General features: G+C 33.8%; 1 protein-coding gene across 4 annotated transcripts in view; it reads right to left on the bottom strand.

Annotated features, from left to right (window-relative positions):
* Positions 1–21,203, bottom strand: part of Amph (amphiphysin) — a 309,899-nt gene that overhangs the window by 19,497 nt on the left and 269,199 nt on the right. For 3 of the 4 annotated variants that reach the window (XM_069830944.1, XM_069830952.1, XM_069830970.1), the window contains exons 3-7: positions 14,730–14,920; positions 10,715–10,987; positions 9,265–9,384; positions 6,216–6,331; positions 3,699–3,739 (exon numbers count right to left, since the gene is read on the bottom strand). In XM_069830944.1, coding sequence (XP_069687045.1) covers positions 3,699–3,739; positions 6,216–6,331; positions 9,265–9,384; positions 10,715–10,987; positions 14,730–14,920 — 741 coding nt within the window. The remainder of the gene's footprint in view (positions 1–3,698; positions 3,740–6,215; positions 6,332–9,264; positions 9,385–10,714; positions 10,988–14,729; positions 14,921–21,203) is intronic. The other variant, XM_069830961.1, reaches the window with a different exon arrangement.

Here is a 21,203-nt window from a genome sequence, read left to right as displayed (position 1 = left end):
TTTGAAGCAGTGCCAGGTTATTTAAGCTGCTGTAAGTGAAAAGTGTAAATTAAAAAAAAAAAAGCAGCAACTTTAGGAAATATATTGTGGAAACATATACTACATACTTTTAATTATACTGAGATTTCTGTACTACAAAAGAAACAATTTTTCTCCATGTGAATAACTATTTTCAAAATATTAATTTCCTGTTTAAAATTGTATAAACTAATTAGTACATTTATGATCAGGGCTGAAATGAATTTTGTAAACTTTCCATGATTTATGATAGAAACATGATCTTGCTTTTTATTCACATTAAAATTAAATAGTGTATCTCTCTTATAATATATGTCCTTACTTATGTATTTTAGAATTTTTAAAATGTTCATGATAATGTGCTATTTATACACCCATTTACAACCCTAAGTAGAACTATTTCACTTAAATATTCTCGAACTGCAAAATCACTGACAGTGAGCACAATAATTACCAGTTTTATTAATATATTATCAATGTGTGTATTAGCACTAGTCATTCATGTTTGAAAGTATCTGTTGCCTTTCTTTTAATTAAAACAATGAACATAATTTGATAAACTGCAAAATACTTCCATTATTTAGATTCTCATTTTCATACCTGATCCTTGCACCTTCTTCCATTAAACTCCTCAAAAACTTTCTTCAATAATTTTATCAATTTTATTTTGAACTGTAAAATGACTTCTATTGTAAAGTGTTAATACAAAACTGATTTAGATTTCAAGTTTCGCTATAAACAACATGTGCAGATCCGGGTTCGAATTCTTGCAATATTGGAGTCATATATGTGGTGGGCAAAGTCAAGTTTCCTGAGGGTTTTTATTGTGATTCTCCTGTTTCTCTCCATCATTCCATTGTCATTCTCCATTTTAATATTCATTACCATCATTTCAATAGTATTCACCCAAAGTAGTGTGGCATGATGTACTGCTGGGACTGACACAGACATGGCATTGATCTGAGGAGGCATAGTATACTTTTGGGGGAACAGAAGAGCTGAATCAACAGCTGGCATAACACAGCTGAGTCACGATATCTACAAAGTCGCAATCATTCGAACTTAAAATCATTCCCAGAACAGGACACGAAAGCCCACTAGGACTGCATTGATAGCCTTCAGACCTCTCCTCCAAACACAAGGGGGAGAGGGGGGAAAAAACAAAACAGTGTTTTAAACTGTTCATGCACTTCAATCTACAAGGTTCAATGTGCACTTTCAATAGTTTCATAAACCCTTCTTTAAATCTGAGATACAAGTAAACGAAAGCTATCGATTTTCTCTTGGTTCTATGTGATGATATGCAAATACTGAATTATGAAGTTTAACTTATACTAGCAATGGAGTACTAGTAATATATTCCACTCAAAATAAATGCAATTTTTTTATCTATATATCAAAATTGACATCACAATATCGTCATGCGACTCTGCATATGAGGAAGTAAACCAAATATCACTACAAATTACAAAGTAACATCTACACAAAAATACCACTATTATTATATTTCCATATCTGAAACAATGGGATATACTAATATTAACAGTAAAATTTGGAAAGGAATGTGACTTCTACTGAAAGTCTGCACAGAAAAGTGTTGATTAACTCCATTACTACTAATGTGTTGCTTGTACGAAGATGAACATAATTTAATATATGAGATACTTGCAAATGGCTTTTAAGGAACCTGCAGGTTCATTGCCACCCTCACATAAGCCCGCCACCGGTCCCTATCCTGTGCAAGATTAATCCAGTCTCTATCATCATATCCCACCTTCCTCAAATCCATTTTAATATTATCCTCCCATCTACGTCTCGACCTCCCCAAAGGTCTAATATGTGAGATATAATCTATTGTTTAACAGTGTTTTTTATTTAAAACATACAATCATAATTAATTAATGATTATAGGAATGTATGTATGTATGTGAACCCCTCAGTGGTTGAGTGGTCAGACCTCTGACCTGTCACACAGGCAGCACAGGTTCGAGTCCCGGTCAGGTCTGGAATTTTTCATTGAAAAATCCATAGTGACACATGTGGCGGACAAGGTTGCAGTTGGGGTTTTTCTCGCGGTTCTCCCGTTTTTCCCCATATTAGCATTTACATCATTCCGTCTTCTCCATTTCGTCATCATTCCACAGCATTCCCCAATCGCCGGCTAGTGACAAATGGAGGGGGTTGGTCTAGGGATGAGGGGAGTTGCCTACTTGACACCTGGGTACGCAGCGAACCTTAGTGTAGTCAGCCGGTGTGGGTTTGGGAATGCGCCTAGCTTGAGGGTTAGTGCAATAGATCTTAACAGGTCGCAGTGCTGGGCCATAGTGCCCCCTTCTCCCGTAAATTCAAATTAAATTCAAATGTATGTATGTATGAATGTAATGCCTACCCACTTCACTTTACGTGATTCGGGTTTCGCATATTGCGGATAGATGGCGGGACTGTGACCCATTTTCTAGTTGCACACCATCGGCGGGCCACGCTGTACATGATGTGTATCTGAAGAGAGTTATGTCGTGTACTAGGATGAGTGTATGTGTAAGTGTTCGTATAAGTGTAGTGTATGGAATGAGTGGTGATGATGAAGATAAGGAAGGGAAAAGGGGAAACCCGGTTCTGGCATGTAGCCTACTCCTGCTGGGGGCCGCCAGGCTTAATGTCCCTGTCTGATGGACGAATCACTATCAACAGTGACATATGCTTTCTCTTCATATACACTGTGGAGAGATTTGGGATTTGCATATTGGTGCACAATCTCGTGTTCAGAAGTTGTGTACTGCCATCTCTCCTAGTCCCGAGGTAGAAATTTTACATGAAAATTTTTGACCCTGCCGGGGATCAAACCCGGGCTGGCTAGGCTGTCATAATTAAATGTTGATATGAAAAACATATATGGTTCTGAATCTCTTTAAGAATGTTTATTTTAATAAAAGTAACTTATAAAAGAGCATGGTTGAGTTCTTCAGTACTAATGGCATTGAACTTTATCATTTTTACATTTTATTAACAGTAATTTCAATAAAGTAAATTCAATAAAACTGTTAAAACGCATAGAAGTTTATCATCAACAGGATAAGTTTTTTGTTTCTTATTGAAATATGTTGGAATATGTAAAATATATAAACATGAAATGAAGCTGTGTTGGAAAGAGTGGGTGAAGAAAAAATTATGCTGAAACTATCAGGAAGAGGAAAAGGAATTGGTTGGGTCACTGACTGAGAAGAAACTGCCTACTGAAGGATGCACTGGAAGGAATGGTGAACGGGAGAAGAGTTCGGGGGTAGAAGAAGATATCAGTTCATAGACGAATTAAGATATATGGATCATATGAGGAAACAAAAAGGAAGGTAGAAAATAGGAAAGATTGGAGAAAGCTGGGTTTGCGGTGAAAGACCTGCCCTTGGGCAGAACACTCAATGAATGAATTGAAATATAAGTTTTCACATCTATTCAAGCACATAATAAATAATATACAAAATACACAGTAACATTAATAACTGTCTCTTCCCAATTCTCCGAAAAATTAATATCTCAAGACACATTATATGCAAAATACAAATCAACACATGATCAGTTTATGCAATCAGCCGCACATGCATGTGTCCAAGAAAACAATACAATCCGTTATTTGGCACAACTTAACACATCATTACTATGAGGAACAAACTGATATTACATACCTGCCACTGACGTTGGAGATGATGGTGCACTTGAAATTATTCTGAAACACAATCATCACACATAGTCACTATTTCTATTTATTCAAACACTACACAAAAAAATATACTTTTTATGTAAATGACAAAAGTCAGTCAATCCAGATGTAATAATTAACCAAAGAAAGAAATTTATTACTCCTCACGAGAAAAAATTAATTCCTATCGGAGATTATTATAATAAACAACGTCATATATTCATTTTCATCATGAAACTTACAAAATTTATCATTGTTTGTAGGAGCCAGTAGTCAGTATACAGAACAGATCAAAAGGTTAAGATCAACTAACTAGAAGGTGAGAGAAAAACTTGAATACAATAAATTTAATAATGGATATAAACTTTTCTTGTATTTGTTATGGTTTATTAAATATATAATGTTTATACATATATTAGGTAATCATTTACTTACAGCTGAAAAATAAGCCTACAATAGTCTACATCATATCCATTGTTGGAGGTACCCTGACAATGTTTTGCGTTTATTGGGATGGCTGTTCAAAATACTCCCTCTTGTACTTAATTCAGCACGCAATTGAACTTCATGTTGCAAGTTGTCACACCATCTGTGCAGTCATAAGTCTTTTGCAACAGCATGAATCCTTTGCAGAAGATGGTCCCTATCTTTCACAGTGAAGATGTATACCATTTCCTTCATACAGTCCAAATAAAAAAAGTCCAATAGGTCAAATCGGGGTGGGGGGGGGACACATGGTCTCCTCTTCCATTGTACTCGGAAATGCTGGTCTAACCATCGGGATGGTAACAGATATGTGAAATGTGCTGGAGCTTCATTTAATTAGTATAAAATTTGTTGACGTGTCTTCTTCTTTTTTTTTTTTTCCTTCTTCTAATGGCTGATGGATGATGATTCCATTTGTTGCCTAGCAATCCAGTAGAGTGCAACGATGTCTGTTTCTTGGAGGTGTTTATCAAGTACAGAGCATGTAGTAGGTGGTTGCTATTCATTTTGCTGATTGGTGCATTTGGCAGATGAGTAAATGTCTATTCTGTGGAGGTGAGCTGCCAGGCAGGTGCGTTTGGTAGATGAAGATGGCTGTTGCTTCTTTCCTAGGTGAATTTCTGTATTTTCCCCCCACAACTGATATATGTCCTTCCATGTTTTTGTTTTTTTTTTTTTGTTTATTTGTTTTGTTTTGTTTTGTTTTTTGTTTTTTTGTTTGTTTGTTTGTTTGTTTGTTTTTTTTTTTCATTTTTTAATTTCGTGCTCTAGTGTCTGTTTGCTTTTATGTTGGCATGTATGTAGCACCACATTTTCCTGGGTACAGGCAATGTTGCATCAAGCAAGTTGAAATAAATGGCATCATCAATTTCTATCTGCTTAAAAGTTCACACTATACCAATGTTGGAATGAAGTGGATCATGTAGCATATGGATTCGCATCAGACCAAACACTCATACATATATACATATAAAATAAGATACCCCAATTTTATCTTCCTTTTGGATGAAATCCTATCTCATTACTTCTAGAAATAAAGTATTATCTTATAAATTATTACCTTGATACGCTTAGAAATAAAGTCAAATGTGTATTTTTTCCGTGGCATGACAGCCCATGAAAGGCCAAGGCCGACTATCTGGTGGCTGGTCTCACGTCTATATATCTTAGCAGAGGTGAACGATCATCCAACCAGAACAGAGGTATCATGTGGTTAGCACGATGATTTCCCAGTCATTATAGCTGGGTAATTAAATATTGTACATAATAATAATAATAATAATAATAATAATAATAATAATAATAATAATAATAATAATAATAATAATAATAATGCAAAACGATTTCTAAATTGAATATGGCTCAGCTATCGTCAGTTATTTTTTATTTAATTATTTATTTTTAGCTAGTAAGCAAAGTGAGTAGGTACAAATTCAAAATTATATAACAAAAATGTTTCTAGCCACTACTGTAAGAGCCAGGCTCGTGTAACGTGTAGTTATTAATATTTTAACACTAAATATGTCATGGTTCAAACCAGGCAAATTTTGCCTAAAGTCAGTTCTTTCAGGAACAGGTTTCATGTGTCATATGAGTTCAAATTTTGCAGTCTGCTTCGACTTCTAGTTTGTGCCATTTAAAATTATTATTCCTAGCCAAGAAAGGGAAATTAAGATAATTATTTAATTAACATGCCTCTTGAACTACAGAGCTATTCGGAAACAGTTAGATGGTAAAATGGCACTATTGAATTAATGATACGAGTGACAGAAGAAACTGACTAAAGAAAACCGGACACAACCGTTTCATTTTCCAAAATCAGAGAATTGCTTATGAACCATCAGGCTGAGATATAACTGGAACACTACAATTTGATAACATTGTGTGCAGCATCACGTGATGTGATACATTTCTATTTTCCAATCAAACAGTGCAAATTCACAAGTTTATATATATGATAATTATATTGCGGACGAAGAAGAGGTTAGTAACAAGCATGGTGTAGAGTTTATCTTACTTGTTATTGCTGGTTGGAGACTTGGGAGATTTGGGAGAGCTCTTCTTGAGTGTGTACGTGCCACGCTGGCAATCTGTGGCAAGTTTGTCTACTATCGCTTCAAGTTCTGCATACACCTGGCAACATTAAACAAATTAACAAGGATGCAGTAGAAATTATAAAATAATCAACTCAAATGCACACACATGGTTGCAATGGGGCTTTAACAAATTACAATGAATCAGTGGGTCTCAATCATGGTATACAAAACGTAGTTCATTTTCAGGAATTAATTATCACAGAGAAAAGCAAATTAATTCAAATAATATTTCACAACAGTGTAATTCTTTTTCTAGTATTTGACATTAAGTGAAAATAAGGAATATCTAATAGTTAACTACATTATTTTTTTTAAGATAAGGAGGTCAATTGCTCAAAGTGAAATGAAAATGAAGCTTGAAAATGTTCACGAGCCTTTAAAATGTGAAAAGTAAACTGTCATACTGGTACTTGTTGAATGCCTGAATTTAAATTACCGTACATTATTTAAAGAAGTTTAAACTCTATGCAGATTTCTACATGCCAGTTTGTTGAAAATTTCTGTCAATTAGCAGTGTAAATTATGAATTATTAACTCAATTGATATGGAACAAGAATTCCCATTAAACCTAACAACCCCAAGCTCAGAACAAAGATATGAAGATTATTCTTTAATCACGTGATTCAGGAAGATAAGATTTCCAATGCTTTAATGTAAATACGTAGTTATTCTTTAAGTATTCGACTGACTGCTTTTTACATCTAAGCAAAACCCAAACTTTCGTGATTGAAATGGTGATTTTGTTTCTATATAAAACTTATTTATTATGAAAAAAAAAACCTTGACTTCTGAATAATGGCATACAAGCTCTAAATATACTATAAATTAAACAATCTTTTTAAAATAGGCTTAACAATTTATATAAATAACATTGGTTGAGTCATTGCCTACTGAAGGATGCACTGAAAGAAATGGTGAACAGGAAAAGAGTTCGGGGCAGAAGTAGATATCAGATGATAGACCATATTAAGATATATGGATTATATGCGGCGACTAAAAGGAAGGTTGAAAATAGGAAATATTGGAGAATGCTGGGTTTGCAGTGAAAGACTACCCTTGGGCAGAAAACTATGAATGAATGAATGAATGAATGAATGAATGAATGAATGTAATTGGGGTCTATAAATATCTGACAATAGTTCAAGAATGTACAATTATTATGGGAGATTCTGGATAGAATTCTTTCATCAGATTATGCCTTATGTGGGTATTTGATATAACCAGCTGCATCATTGTAATGCCAACTCCATTAGGATGTATAATGCAGTAAATGCAATTCTTGAGGCAAGAAAGGAAAGAACCTGCCTTCTGTTACTTAAGAAAAAACTTCTATGTGATACCATTTTAACAGGTACAAGAGAGATTTGCTTTCAATAAATATCTGCCAATAAAAAATTGTTAAATTTTTCTCTTTTCAAAGATAATATAAATTACATACGATTTCCTCCACTCTAATTTGACGGAACTATCTAAGCTTACACTTATTTGTATAAAGAACGTCTGAAAACTGAACTGAAGGTTAGGGATTCTATGAGTGGTGAACAGCGCCCTCCCCTTCCCATGTTGAGTACTTTGTGGCTTCTGAGGAAAATATGACTTATGAGACAGTGGTGTAGGAGATGGTCATCATAACGTGTCCACGACTAGTCTGTCTGTGGAGATGGTGGGGTTTCATGGCAGTGGCAATTATCATAAGTATTACGATTATATGACGTTGATATTATGGGACGTACTATGAATGCTGTAGAAGAAGTTTTTAGAGATATAGAAAGAGAAGCAGCCAAAGTGGGCCTTTAGATTAATGGAGACAAGACAAAGTGGATGGATCAAAGTAGACATAAAAGGGGACATACTTCAAGATATATTTTCCGAAGTGAATGAATTTAACTATTTGGGAAGTATCATAACAAATGATAGTCAGGTAATGATTGAGGTACAAAAACGAATTACCGCAGCAAATAGATATCATGAAGTCGGATTCAGCACATCAAAGAACTAAATTAAAAATTTATAAAACAGTTATAAGAAGTATTTTATGTTATGCAAGTGAAACATGGATCCTAACAAAGAAAATAGAAATGATGTTGGGCAGGTTTGAAAGGAAAGTACTGAGAAGAATTTTTGGCCCAATCCAGGAAAATACACAGTGGAGGATCCGATATAACAACTAGGTGTATGAGAAATATAAAGAGTTAGATTTGGTGACATACCTAAAACTGAGAAGATTGGAATGGGCTGAACATGTTAGTAAAATGGAAAAATCAAGAATACCAAAGAGAATTATGGAGGGTAAGATCTACGGTGGAAAACTGGTAGGAAGGCCTCGCAACAGATGGTTAGATGCAGTGACAGTGGACACCATGGTATTCTTGAACACTGGAGCTTGGAGAAGGCTGGCACGTGACAGAGAAGAATGGAGGAAGATGTTGGAGGAGGCTAGGGCCCGACCTTGGGCTGTTACGATTATAATTATTATAATAGTGGTTGGGAACTCAAGTTCCCAGTGGATCTAAGGGGAATTTGTGGTGGACAAAGACGGTGCTTGGTGGTAGGTTTTTGTGGAGTACTCCAATTTTTCCTACCAGCATTCCACCATTGCTCCATTAATCATCGTTTTTAGCTTCCCATGGTATACTGACAGAAAAAAGATTACAGCTTCAGTTTGTCAAGGTGCTTGGGTGAACGACATGATGTCAAGTACCCATCACCGAATTAAAATATTATTTGTGTTCTTAATTCATCATTACATAGTGAATGACTCATATAATAATTACGTCTTTTTGAATATGTGTATTGTACCATTGAGCATGGTGCCAGAACATTTAACATGTACCGGTATAATTGAAAAGTAAATTTTGGTAAATGAATTGTTTGAAATATTTTTCATAACTGTATATACCAAATCACCTTAGATGTTGAGAACCACTGATACAGATGGTTTCAGAGCATGCCAAACAACTTGTTACATACGTTGAGTCTGGTGTTTAAGGAGGCACTGAGTATGTTTAACACCTTCCTAAGAGGTTTGCGACACACAGTGTTGACTCTCTCCTTCATGTCACTACTCAGGCTTGGCTTGAAAATAATGCTCTTAAGGTGGCCCAACAAAAAGAAAAATAAGCTAGTTAGAGCAGGTCTAGGCAATACTGTGCTACAACAGTACAGACAGCATTGTTACATTGCTCTCTATTATAATACTGTCTTAACATAAATACTTGCCTTTCAGCGAGACTATTATTGTCTTATTGTCAATGGTAGCCTTCAAAATACAAAAGCGTTACACATTAAACTTTCATTATATGTAATTAAAGCCTGATATATGACAGAGGTTGAAAGAGTATTCTTTTAATTAATAAAGCTTGCTAACTATTCTACTAATGATAATCCACTAACAAGAACGATGACTTGTGTTAAATGTTTATAAAGAATATTCAACTGTTAAAGTAGAAGTCTACAACATATAGAGAATTTTTAAATTTATAAATATACCTAATTTTCTAAATTAATGGGTTATTTACCCTGTATTTTATTTTTAAATTTAGTTTAAATTCATTTAACTTATTTTCTGTTTATAATACAGAAGTAAGTTAGCCTATGGGGAAAACGAGAGTAGGCTATTTAGTATTTTTGGTCCATGGACACTTTTCATCGTAAGACAGCTGTGATCATGATACATTATATTGTAACTGAACAAATACAGTTCGTTGTCACGTGACAGTTTAACTCGTTTTTTGTTTATTTCTTTTACTTTATTATTATCTGTGGGATTCAGTCAATTGGGATAACTTTTTACCAGTCAAGACAATTTTGTACCATTTTCTCATTTTTTTATTTCAAGCTAACTTACTAAAATTCCATCCTTTTGCTGCATTTCTTTACAACATACATTTTCTACATTTTGCACAAAATATTTAAAAAAGATATAATACTCAATCACTTGAAACAAAGTTAGAAAAGTGCAACAAAGTCTGACTAGTAGGTGAAAAGTTATCCCAATTTACCCTAAGAAAATTATGAGATACGATAAACTGAACTGCAGTCACTTCAACATACAGTAAATCTCTTCACTTAAATAATTACATTATTACATAAAGAATCATTAGTCCTCATTTAAAAATGTCATACTTTAGCATATTTGGAAGACCAAAATGAAATATCGAAGATCAACTTAAATATACAGACAAAATGTCCTTACAGACAACAATAATATTATTTATCCTTGCTAAATATAACGATAGTAGTTAACGACAAACTAAATGGGTATAAAATTAAATATTTTACGAAATATGTAATGAATGACGAAGTCTTTTCATAGAATGTTATTGTTGAGCATTATTTTTATGTAATAAAAATGTTAATGTGACAATATTACATAGCTAACATTTACATTAATAAGTACAGAAGATACATAAATCATTACCTTTGCTGTTTCTGCATGGAAGACTTGCTCTGCTGCGAATAATGTCTGAAGATTGGTTACAAGGAAAAGCACTCTTGAATCATACAATGCTGGCAATTCGTCATGTAGTTCAGAATTCAACAATTCGTATGTTCTCTTGGCTTCCTCTAACTGTTCTCTTGCCTTCGTAACCTTGATTTCATCCCGTTTTTTCGGATTTCCTTGTAGTGACTGGAAGTTATGGCGTTGGCTGTCATAATCCACTAACTTTCGACCTCGTTTGTCCACTTTTTTCTGCAAAAAATCACAATTGTTTATTTACTTGAAACAGAAGATATGAAATTTGTTATTTGAGGTACTATTTATCAATTAATTTTTTAATGTTTAATTATTAGGCCTATTATTTTTACCATACTTTGATTTACAAAAGCAGTAGGTGTTGCAAAAATATGTGGTTTTATATTACTCTGTCGTTACTCTTTTCTCCTAATTGAATACAGTACAGTACATTGACACTGATCACATTGTTACCATTAGCTGCAAGGTTCTGACATGAAGAGAGAGAAACGGAGATACAAATATATATTATATATTTACACAACAAAAGACTTTAATTCATGCACAATCTAAACCAGTGCAATGTTTTTCCAGTGAGAAAATATCCCATTAAAGATTGCACCGAATATTGTTCTTATGGGGAGACTCCACTGAATACAATGAAAATTTTCCAAAATATTTTTATTGACTATTTCACTTCTTTAGAATGTATATTTTCATACCACAAATGGATATTAGCTCAATTCTGATTACAAATATTTTTAAATTTCTTTTTTATTAAGGAAGAAGAGCTGTCAAAATTATTTTTTCATCAAAGAATTCTTTTTTTACAAATTTTTTATTACAAACCTAGTAACTTTTTGTTCTAAAGTTGGCTCCTAGATTAATGTAGCAGAGGAGAATTTTAATAGGTATGTGTTACATAAATATCCATTTTACTTTCAAATTCATTTTTCCAAGTTTATTTTTTCTTGATTCAACACCAATTTTTTATGTCAAATATTAATCAATCTGGATGAAATTTTTACTGCAAGTATTTATGAGGTAGCTGCATGTTTCTATGCATTTGTTTTATAATAAATGCTGCTAGTTTATTTTATTAATATTTTTATCATGAATTATAGAAAAAAATGACATCTTCAAAATTAAAAAAAAAAAAATTGAAAGTGAATAAAGGAGATATTTCACAAAATGAATGCATAGAAATGTTTCTCTGTGTCTTGTGAAAAAGGAAGTTTAAAAATTGAGATGATCTACTACAAATCTGGATATGAAATATTTCTAAAACATAAAAAATACAAAATCAAAAGCCAAAAACATTTGGGAGTTCAAAATTTGGATTTTGTTAGTCCTTTACATAGTAAATATGCTCTCAAAATTTGATTAAAAAAAAAAAGATTAGGAAAAAAGTTGTCATTTTGTACTCAGAATTTTGACAACTTAAATTCCCATTATTCTATGCGTGAAACCATGAGATCAATAGTTCACATAAATGGCTGATCATTTCTCTGCAATTTCTAAATGCTATCTAAATATTCTTTAACACAGATATCATTGGCCTGATCAAGCTCTTCAACACTACATACACACGACACGTTTTTTGGTACGGTGGGCCAGGTAGCTCAGTTTGTAGATAGGTCCAGGTTCAATCCAAGTTGATGGCAGAAATTTTCTCGTTGCCAAACTTTCAGAACGGCCCCATAGTTCACTCAGCCTCCTGTGAAATTGAGTACTGGATCCTTCCAAGGGGTAAAAAGTATCTAATTCTAGTGCTGAGGTCATGAAAGCATGGCGCTCTACTTTCAGGCCTCCATGAGTTTTCATGACAGCCTAAAGGAGACACCTTGTTTCTAAGTAAAATATTGTGTTTTTAGGAAAGACTATAAACTGCCTTCATTCTTTTTATTAGCACAAAACGTACAGAGCAATAATGATATCAAGTATAAGCAGTTCATAATAACTTTTAAATTTATGTACTGCCGTCTGCAATATATATTTTATGTTCTTGAAATACAGTGTGTGAACAAACTTAATTTGTTGCATAAGTATAATGCTCGAGTGTTGTTTTATTATAAAAGCAAACATGACGAAAAATGTTTCTATAACTACATCATTAACAAGATCTAGACCAGAAGTTTCAATTTCTTAAATACACAAATCGGAAATTGATCATATACATACAATACATTAAAATTGTAATAGTTTGGAGGTTCTTACAGTAAAGTTAAAAATATACACTTATTTTGCTTATAAAGAATAACGGGTAAGTCACAAATGGAGGTCATGCTCTATAAAATGCTAGTACTGAATGGCAATTTACAGGCTGATCATGTATTTTGTAGCTCAGAAACTTACAATATAATAATTCAAAACTTTTTCCATATTGCACTAACTTAAATAATTTTAGACAGTCCTTTCTCCTTAATTTATTATTGTTCGAGTTATCATAACATCAGAATTCTGTCATTCACTTAAAAAAACAACACAAAACAAAAAGCAGAAACACCACCTAAACCTACACCTACCAAACAGTTCATAAAACATAAATAAACAGTGAAACATGTATTTTCGTTGAAATCTGCAAACACATTTTATTATCCTCTATGTCACACAGGCACCCACATGAGTATAACACAGAATAAATACAAAACTAGAAAAAAAAAATACAGAAACACAACATGTGAACACATTGGGGACGGTTTCAGGACAAAAACAATTTTAAAATGTGATAAAAATTGTATCTGAAATAATTGCTTAAATTTCAAACTACAATTTGTTTCTTATTTCAACAACAATATTCTTTTCTTTAATAGAAGTCTCCATAAATGAGCTCCTTTCACCTCAATACTAATTCTGGAATGCTTCACCTTAGCCTTCCTTATCTGTTCAAAAATTCAAAGCTTCTGTCGTCCAATGCTATGAAATAACGGTTAGCATGCCTGACTGTGAAACGAGCGGGCCTATGTTCAAATCCTGCTTGGTTACATGGTTGAGGTTTTTCCGGAGTTTTACCTCAATCCATTAAGAACAAATACTAGGTAACTTTCGGCATTGGACCTTGGACTCATTTCACTGGCATCAACACCTTCATCTCATTCAGACGCTAGATAACCATACCAGTTGATAGAGCCTCTGTCGAATTTGGTGGCAACCTTTTTCAACACACTGTCGAAGTATTTTAGTGTTCTCGAATGGTGCTATAAATAATATATTTAAGATTATCCCACAAGTAAAGATAAAGAGTGTAGCCTAGTACAGGAAGTGTATGGACCAGACAATGGGTCCTCCATGACCAATCCATTTATAGTATTTGGGAATGAGTTATCCAAACAGTTTCTAAAAGAGTGACTAAAATGAGGTGAAGCATAACTGTAACTTAACCACATGTAAGAAATTACACAATGTGATTTTCGATCTGGTAGTACAATAATATTTTATCTATCTCCCAGCCATGTCCTGCAATTTTTTCATGGGTGAGATGGTCAATGATGGGGCATGGCAAAACTTGTATCAAGAAGTAAGTGGCTCATTTTAAGTACTTCATTTAAATAATATTGTTACTGAGACATAAATACAACTATAACTTAGAATTAAATCTAATTTTTGTGTGAGTTTATAGATCCTGAAACTGCGTTGAAGTGGATTTCACAAATTAAATATAATTAATTACATGTAAAATTAGCAACTTAACAACTACTATATCTCTTACTTTATTCTGCAAGTATGATGACTTTAAAAAACGTCATTTTCATACGCGCACAAGCAAGTCTGTTTCTGTTTCTCTTTTTATCTTTCTCAGATGTCCTAGTAAATTTCTATATGTATGATTTGCGTCTGTCCGAATTTGGTAATTAAGCATAAAAATCTTAAATTGTATAAAGTAGGCATACTATATGCTTTATTTACTTATTATAAGTACTAACTCATGGATCTCTACTGGGAGAAAAACAAATGTGTATGCCTACTCAATTACACATACCCTCATTTCTGGAAACTGACTCTGATATGTGTTGAGTGGGATGAGAACCTGGTCACCAAGTTTGTGGCTGAAATCTTGCCACAACATCTCGATATTCTGCGCTTGTACGTAAAGAAGATCATGGCCAACCCAATTACTCTCATATATTTCATTTAGGGAGTCCATTAGCGTCTTGCTTGCTGCCTGTGCCGCTGTAAAGAAACAATGATCAAATTACAATGCTGCAATATTAAAAACAATTAGTTGTGAAGAAATTTAAAAGTCATTCAATTATGTTATTGAATCTCATGTTTATAATTTTTAATTACAGTATTTCAATTGGTTAACAATGCAGAGTACAGTCCACTTTGGTAACTTCATAAATACAGTATGAACAAAGATAACGAGATAATTATTTTATAATTTTAATGATATTTTTATCTGTTCAGAATAAATCTAAAAATGTATTGTACTTTCTATGGTTAATGGATTTATTCATTGGTCCACTACTTTGGCATAGTTCTATTAGTCACGTCTGAATATTCTGAATAGTAATTTATATAAAAACAAAAGCATAAATAAAAAATAAAAATTTATTTTTTAAATAACGAAAATATCAGACAAAAACAGTATGATAGTATATAAAATTAGATCTCCCAAATCATCTGACCAAGATTGCTTATCCCTTTCCCTTATCTATTTTCAATGTGGGTTGATGAGACTGAACTCTGCCACTGGCAGTCTAGAATTCAGCACCCAGAATGACGAGTGACAAGCAGTTCAGAATGGCGGGTGACAAGCAGTATCATTTGCTCAAGTCTCATTTCAATCATAGCCCTACGCATCCACTTCAAAAACCCCAAGGTGAACACAAGCTATGCTTCACTAAACTTTATTAAACCCCAAATCCACTCCCAGAATGATGGGGCTGAATTAGGATAACTGGATAACTGGCATGCTCAACACCGAGCATGACGAATGTTGCTATCAATAGATGAATCCTAAATATGCGATCATGGATAGCATTCACACACACTCCCAGCCTCTCTCTACAACACCTCTTGCCACCTAGTACCCTGGTTAGCAATAAGCATCCTTCCCCATATCAGGACTGATTGTGTGAGCACATTTATTAGATATTATTACGATGTACCGAAGTACATATGATATTTCCGTGCAGAAATTCCGCGTCATCATATGATGGATGAGTGGAACGGAGAAAAATTCTCTCTGCCACCAGGATTTGAACTCGGGTTTTCAGTTCTATGTGCTGACGCTCTATCCACTAAGCCACATCGGATTCCCATCCTGATGTTGGATCAAATACTCTCAGTTTAAGTTCCACCTCTTGGGTTCCCTCTAGTGGCCTACCCTCATGCACTGCGTCATAGATGTATGACAGTGGCACAATGTCCACATAGAACTGAAAACCTGGGTTCAAATCCCAGTGCCAGAGAGAATTTATCTCTGTTCCACTCATCCTTCATCATATGATGACGCAGAATTTCTGCACGGAAATATCATATGTACTTTGGTACATCGTAATAATATATGATATGCAAAAAATAATCACTTAGTGATTTAAGACAGCACTTACTCCATCGGATCCTGGCCACTTAGTCACTCATAACAAGTGCACCTCTGCACATGTGTGGACATTGTGCAATTGTCATACATCTATGATGCAGTGCATGAGGGTAGGCCACTAGAGGGAACCCAAGATGTGGAACTTAAACTGAGAGGATTCGATCAGACATCGGGATGGGAATCCGGTGTGGCTTAGTAGATAGAGCATCAGCATGTAGAGCTTAAAACCTGGGTTCAAATCCTAGTGCCAGAGAGAATTTTTCTCCATTCCACTCATCCTTCAACATTTCTTAGAGTCAATCAAACAGCCAATTAGCTTGTCTCCTAAATTGAGACACTCGCCCTTCCTATAATTTTCCGTGATTTTCTAAGTCAACAAATAAATGTCAATATGAAGTCTAAAAGAAATGGGTTATGGACCTACACAACGATCTAACAACCGTTTTTTATCTTTTCTGGAGTTTTGAAGTGATCACATCTTTGGGTATGGTGACGTGGTGTTCACACTTTCCTATACTTCTTACAGAGTCGAGGTTCAGTTACCAACTTATCACTGAAGTCATCACTCACACAGTCCATACGATGGATACCCAGAACTAGCGAGGATTGTGCTACCCACATGTAACTGTATAGTGTGGTCAACATTTTCAAGATGATCCAGTCCTGCTACTGTCAGGCCTCATACAGAGCTCTGCTTCTGTACTTCCCACCCTCATTATGTTAGACATATTAGGTTACGTCTACATTTTAGCTATTTCCTCTTAAAAATTTTGAAGTTCCTTCAGTAGAACAGTGACTCCTGGAAAGAGCCAAATGACTTTGACAGCATATAGTTTCTTACATACTGCCCCACGACTGCTTGCAAGAATACATCACATTTATATTTTACAATATTTTGCTCTTCATCCAGATTGTTAGATTCATAGAAGGGATACAGGATCATCAGGAATGAGGTGAAATGAGGCCAATACGACAAATATCCTAATTCATGATGTGATTAAGACTATGATAATAAAGCATAAAATTACTGTCTGGAGAAAGTGAAATAGGGAGAGGAGTACGACAAGGATGCCCTTTATCACCTACCTTCGGAAATCTTTAGGCATGCTCCCACAAAATGGTTTTCTAGAACACCACTGCACAAGTGATTCTGGTACAATTGTTTACTACTGCTACTCGGAAAGGTATAAAATGGGAATTATCCAATTGTGTAACAATGTAACAAGAAGAGTTTTACACATGTGCTATCTGTTGCACCAAGAGTAAACTAATAATTGTCCGGCTAGAAGGGTTGTCATGTTTAACGTTCGGATTTCATTACCCTACTCGCTACTGTTAACTGCTAAGCAAGTATACTTAACTTAAAAGAAATATAATCAAACATATTCGCAACCAGTTGCTGAGGCACTGCTCGCTTTCCTACAGATACAGTCATGCAAATAACCTTGCAGGGCAATAAAACGCAGTTTCCTTTTGTAGTACATATAACATTATTTTGCAGAACTTTATGTCGAACTTAAAAGAAAAACTTAATATGTTACTTTAAAAAAAGGTCGAAAAATATATAAAATAATGCTTCTATGTATAACAAAACTAGTCCTTGGTTCAATGGTTTAGAAAAAATACAAAATAAGTAGGATACATAAATTACATACCGGTACATCAACACTTGTATATATAAGAAAACTAGTCACTGGTTCACTAACTACTAAAAAACAGAAAACAAATAGAGTACATAGATTATTTTTATTTATTTATTTATTTGTTTGTTCGTTTATTTATTTACTTTACTTTACTTCGTCCAATAGGAACAAAACTAGTAACTAGTTCATGGATCTCTATTACAATAAATAACAATATATATTCTGAATGAATCAAACGAGAAACTTCTGCGATGCTCACTCAAATAAGCACGATGACTGTTTGTTAGATATCCTAGTTGAAGTGTCCACTCAGCGCTCATTATATCAAAATCCAGCTATATTCTGTTTTCAAAGTTTTGGTGAATGAAATCCGAACACTAGTCATGACTATAGCTTCGTATCTGTACAAGACATGATGTAATGTATTCTTTTACGTCCTGTTATTTTTACAGGCATGCTTAGCATACCCTGATAAAATGATAAAATTTAAAGCATGACACAGTGACGAAGCATGCTCTAAGTCAGCGTTTCTCAAACTATGGTCCGCGGACCACCTGTGGTCTGCCCTTGTGGTCCTTCAAAAAGGACAGAAGAAAAAATAAAATTCAAACGAATTGCATATCACACTATAGTTGAAAATCTCAGAGTTTGGAAATGACACAAGGCAGTCACCTTTCACTTTTTCTCCCAGTACTGACATTTTATGAAATTTATTACCCTACCTGTCTTATCGACTTCTCACTCTACTCTCAGCAACAAAAGTGGGATTTAAAGCACTATGAACGTGGTGTTTCTCGCCATCTTTTCCTGCACATCAGCTGATGACAAGTGGCTAAGTACAATGGCATATCTTCCAGATGTATTCTCAAAACTAAACGAACTAAATCTCTCTCTACAAGGTAATTCTTTGACTGTTCTCAATGCGCATGAGAAAATAGTGTTCGAGAGAAAACTTGGTTTGTGGATCAGTTCTGTAAAACAGAGGATTTTTTTCACTATTTCCAACCCTAGAGCCTTTTTTGGTTGAAAATGATTTCGTTATTGGAAAAGAATTATGCAATGACTTATGTTCGCATCTCGAAACTCTTAAGATCATAATTTTAAACTTATTTTCCAAGTAAATATGACGAATTTTCATGGGTTTGTGACCCCTTTCATTGCGATATTGAAAATAACAAACTTTGATTGAGTGAAAGAGAACAGTTAATTGAACTCTCGAATGACATCGGACTTAAAATGAAATTCCAAGCGGGAAAGTATGGTTAATTTCTGGACTTTATCACAAGTGAAAAGAGAATATAGTGAACTGTACAATGGTGTTTTAGGGATTAAATTCAGTTTGCTTTTATGTATCTGTGTGAGAAAGAGTTTTCATCACTAACTGTAATAAAAACAAAGTAGGGTACCGAAATCGACTCGATCTATGTGACGATCTCCGACTTAATCTTATCAGCATACGTCCAACTATAGAATAACTATGCAAAAATCGGCAGGCTAACCCATCTCATTAATATAAGTACCAACATTTATTTTGTTTAGTTAATAAGTTAAAGATTATCCAAACTCTAATAGCCTTGATTTATTAAAAAAAACGAAAATGAATTTTTTCTATTAACATTAACTTAATTAGTCAATAGTAATATAAAATCAATTTTAATTAATAAATTCTGTTTTAAAATATAAATAGGCTATACTGGTATTAAAATACGCTACAAAAATTATAAATTTATTTTCGAAGGGAACAAGAGTAAGGTGGTCCGCGGAACTGTTCTGACTTAAAAAAGTGGTCCCCACTTCAAAAAAGTTTTAGAAACGCTGCTCTAAGTTGACGCCTATGATACGATTTGTTTTTCTTATAGAAGAACTGGAACGAACCTGAAACGTTTTCTAGAGAGAGTTCATTCAGTGCTTATTACGTGATAATGAGTTCGCGAGATATTCGTTTTTTTTTTTTTTTTTTTTTTTTTTAAGTATAGAACAAAGTAGAAATAAACGTATTAGTAATAATGAAGAACCTGTTAATACTATGAATAATAGTGTTAGTGTTGGTACAGCTGCTATTATTGCAGGTAATGGTGATGATGTTCAACCTAAAACTAGTGACCCTACAAATGATGACAAATTAGCAGAGCCAACAATGGAAACACATGGATTTTCCCTCGCCGAAAAAGTCCAAAGTGATATATACACAAGTTCCGGTAAAGTCATGTTGACATTCTTCTTCGACTGTAGGGATCCTCTGTTGAATTTCTCGGGCATTCTCGAAATAACGAAGATGCTTCAGAAACTTGACGACTTCTTTAACTCCAATCAGCAGATTTCTTCAGATGAGGAATAGAAAAACTACCCCGAGTTGGCAGAGAGTCATAGATAATGTAGGAGAATAAAAATTACTGATTAATTTCTGTCTCCTATTCATCTCAAATAAAAACTTTTGTCACAGAAAAAAAAAACGCAACGAACTTTTGCATCAAGCCAATATCATCTTGAATGAAAATTCGTCTAAATTTATTATTCACTAGCTGTACCCGTGCGCTCAGCTGCACCCGTTAGAAATAAATATAAAGTAATTACATAATTAAAATAGGACATTTGATCCAGGGAAGATTCGTGTTTGATAGGATAAATCGTTTAATATGTTATTTAATTTAAATTGCATCCAAATAATTAAAATGCGATCATTTTGGTCCAGGGACACTCATTTGGTGCAATGACAATTCCTTTAACCTGTTTCTTAATTTTTATTACATGCAATCACAGTTTAATGAAGATTGACATCATTTAGATTTAATGTCTATATTTTATTTTACTTGTTATAGGTTTCCATTGAATTATGGTAATAACTTAATTTTAACCCTTATTTTCTACGTATTCAGTAAATGGCGCTTGGCCCACTATGGTTGTGAACCCTTCAAATAACTTAAATTATATTATATTATATTATATTATATTATATTATATTATATTATATTATATTATATTATATTATATTATATTATATTATATTATATCAGAAGTTACTGTAATAACATTATAGAATTATGTCCATCTAGAGAAACTACACTTTCCAATGGTGAAATAATAATTAATTATACAAATCGGTTAATTTAGCTTCCGATATTACTTCATACAGACACAGAAACATTCTCTATAGGCTATCTTTCATAGCTTTCGATTGTTGCTGTCCAAGGCCCCTTATAGACGAAGTCATTTGTTTTTTAATTCATTACACGGCCTTAGATGGTAGTTATTTTAATTTTAAAAC

This window comes from Periplaneta americana, chromosome 1 (assembly GCF_040183065.1).
Source record: "Periplaneta americana isolate PAMFEO1 chromosome 1, P.americana_PAMFEO1_priV1, whole genome shotgun sequence".
Lineage (NCBI taxonomy): Eukaryota > Metazoa > Arthropoda > Insecta > Blattodea > Blattidae > Periplaneta > Periplaneta americana.
This window is presented reverse-complemented; position numbering and strand designations above follow the sequence as displayed.